Raw genomic sequence first — 2408 nt, 5'->3', positions numbered from 1 at the left:
GATTTGACGATTTGCAGTGCTTAACTATCCAGAGAGCATGTGAAAAATTATTAATTGGCCCAATTAATAAGGGTAAAATCTTGGTAAAGATAAGCAAATAAATGAAACAAGAATATAATATCATAGAAGGATAAATACTTATATTTTACACTTGAAAAACAAAATACTCCACACACTAAAATAGCGTATTCATCTATTAGTAATGTTTCAGAGTGATTTTTGTTTCCATAACATTTCAGCATTTCAGTACACTTTGAGTTACAGGAAGGTTTGCTCTGTGTTTAGGATCCATTACTTTTTATCTCAAATGTATTTTTCAAGCACACATTTTTTTGCGAAGAGTGAAAACGTTTTTCATTATAAATGGTACTTTGTAATGATTTCATATGGGGTACATTTTGGAAAATTAAAATGGCTCATCTCTTTTTGCAGTAACTCATACCAATGTTGCTGTTTCTATAGAAGTGGACACCAAATTGTCAGGCATTGGATCACAGATGTGATAAATCATTAATCTAATTCTATGGGCCTGATTCACAAAGGTAAACTTACACTTTTGTGTACAGTTACACATTTTTGGTACTCATAAACGACAAGTTTAATTTGACTAATTTTACGACTGCTGAGACTCCGCACTTGTGACAGAGACCCTGCACATAAAAAGATAGGTCTGCCAGTGCTTAATTTGAGCTGGTGTTTTCCAGTGCTCAGCACCTGCACCTAATCCTTGGCACCAGCGCTTATAGCACCAGTTAAAGACACTCTTATTTAGAAGGCACATGATTTCCCCCAGAACCACAGGATGTTGAGCCACGCCAAGACTCTAACCCGGTTCCTCCAGCTCTGAAATTGGCACCTCTAGCCATTAAGCCAAGTCCTCTCCAGAATATTAAGTGCCAGGGCTCTAGTCAGAAGGCTGTTTGCACCAGCACTTTTCTCCTGTTAGCGCTACCTCATGAGATCACCCGGCAGTTTTTATTTTACAAATTAACTACTGGTCTGTACTGCCTGGAGTTGTAAATTTACTATTAGTTAAATTACGCTTGTAGTTTGGGAATACCAAAAAAATAGCAACTTATACAAAAATGTAAGAATCACGCCCAATCTCACTGGGGACAATATACTTTGCTACTGAAATTAAAGTACTTCACAAATATTTTTTTCAATGCATCTTTAACCTCCTTGTTGCGCAGACTATAGATGAAAGGGTTAAAAAGTGGTGTGAACACCACGTAGAACACAGCCACCACTTTGTCCATTTCAAGGGAGGCTGTGCTTGTGGGTCGCACATACACAAATATTACTGTCCCATAGTAGACGGCCACTACAGTGATGTGGGAGGTACATGTGGAGAAGGCTTTCTGGCGCCCACTGGCAGAGGAGATCTTGGTTATAGTCCATATGATGTTTACATATGATATCAATATCAAAAGAATACTACTGAAGACAACAGTCCAAGTAATGAGGAAAAAGTGTTGAATGATGAATGTTGCATCTGTGCAAGAAAGATTCAACAGAGGTAACATGTCACAAAAGAAATGGTTGATCTCATTAGGTCCACAGTAGGAGAGACGTGAGATGTAGATGACTGGGAAAATGGTGTAAAGTAAAACGGCTAGCCAACATCCTACAGCAAGCATGCAGCACAAGCGAGTAGTCATGATGGCAGGGTACCGCAAGGGATGGCAGATGGCCAAATACCTGTCATAAGCCATGAGAGCTAGTAGGTGATTCTCCATAGCACCCATCACAAAAAAGAAATAACCCTGAGTGATACATTCGCCGACAGAGATAGAGTCATGTCCTCGAAGAAAGTTAGCCACCATCTTTGGAACAGTGGAAGATGCATAGCAGATCTCCATGAATGAGAAATTAATGAGGAGATAATACATTGGCTTATGGAGGTGTCGCTCCCTCTTTACAACATAGATGATAATCGCATTCCCAGTGATAATCAGTGTGTAGATGATAGAGAATAAAACAAAAAGCAGGGCTTTAAATTCCTGTAATATGGGGAAGCCAAGGAGGATAACTTCAGTCACTCTGCTTTGATTCTTTTTTCCCATCTCCTGTGGAGGTGGCTTAAAATGAACACAAAAAAACAGCAAATTGACAACTGCAACTTCAAAACATCACTGTTCATTTGTTTTTCTGGGCTCAATTAATTGTGGTTTGGTGAAAATGACACAGTAACAAAAAGAGCCTGTTAGTTGAAGCTATTACTATCTTGACATTATCGTCACTTTAGTTTATTCATTTAGATGCTATAAATTTGAGAATAGTTAAACATAAAATCTGCTGTCAACAAATGGCCAAGAAGAGTTGAAACACTAATCAGAAGATGCTTCAACAGTTCAATGAAAATTTTAATATGTCATCTACCCTTTGCTTGATTGGTCGTATAGGAG

The 2408-nt window shown here is 38.3% G+C and overlaps 1 protein-coding gene across 1 annotated transcript; it reads right to left on the bottom strand.

Annotated features, from left to right (window-relative positions):
* Positions 1-1106: 1106 nt before the first annotated feature.
* LOC144752628 (olfactory receptor 6N1-like) lies at positions 1107-2066 on the bottom strand. The gene has a single exon (XM_078640508.1). The coding sequence runs from the start codon at positions 2064-2066 to the stop codon at positions 1107-1109; it is 960 nt and encodes a 319-aa protein (XP_078496634.1).
* Between the last annotated feature and the right edge of the window lie 342 nt (positions 2067-2408).

Source organism: Lissotriton helveticus, chromosome 5_1, assembly GCF_964261635.1.
Source record: "Lissotriton helveticus chromosome 5_1, aLisHel1.1, whole genome shotgun sequence".
Classification (NCBI taxonomy): Eukaryota; Metazoa; Chordata; class Amphibia; order Caudata; family Salamandridae; genus Lissotriton; species Lissotriton helveticus.
The sequence above is the reverse complement of the archived record's forward strand: the minus strand, read 5'-3'. Positions and strand labels throughout refer to the sequence as shown.

Excerpts from the sequence above, each read along its gene's own strand:
- LOC144752628 (XM_078640508.1), bottom strand. The coding sequence starts at position 2,066 with ATGGGAAAAAAGAATCAAAGCAGAGTGACTGAAGTTATCCTCCTTGGC.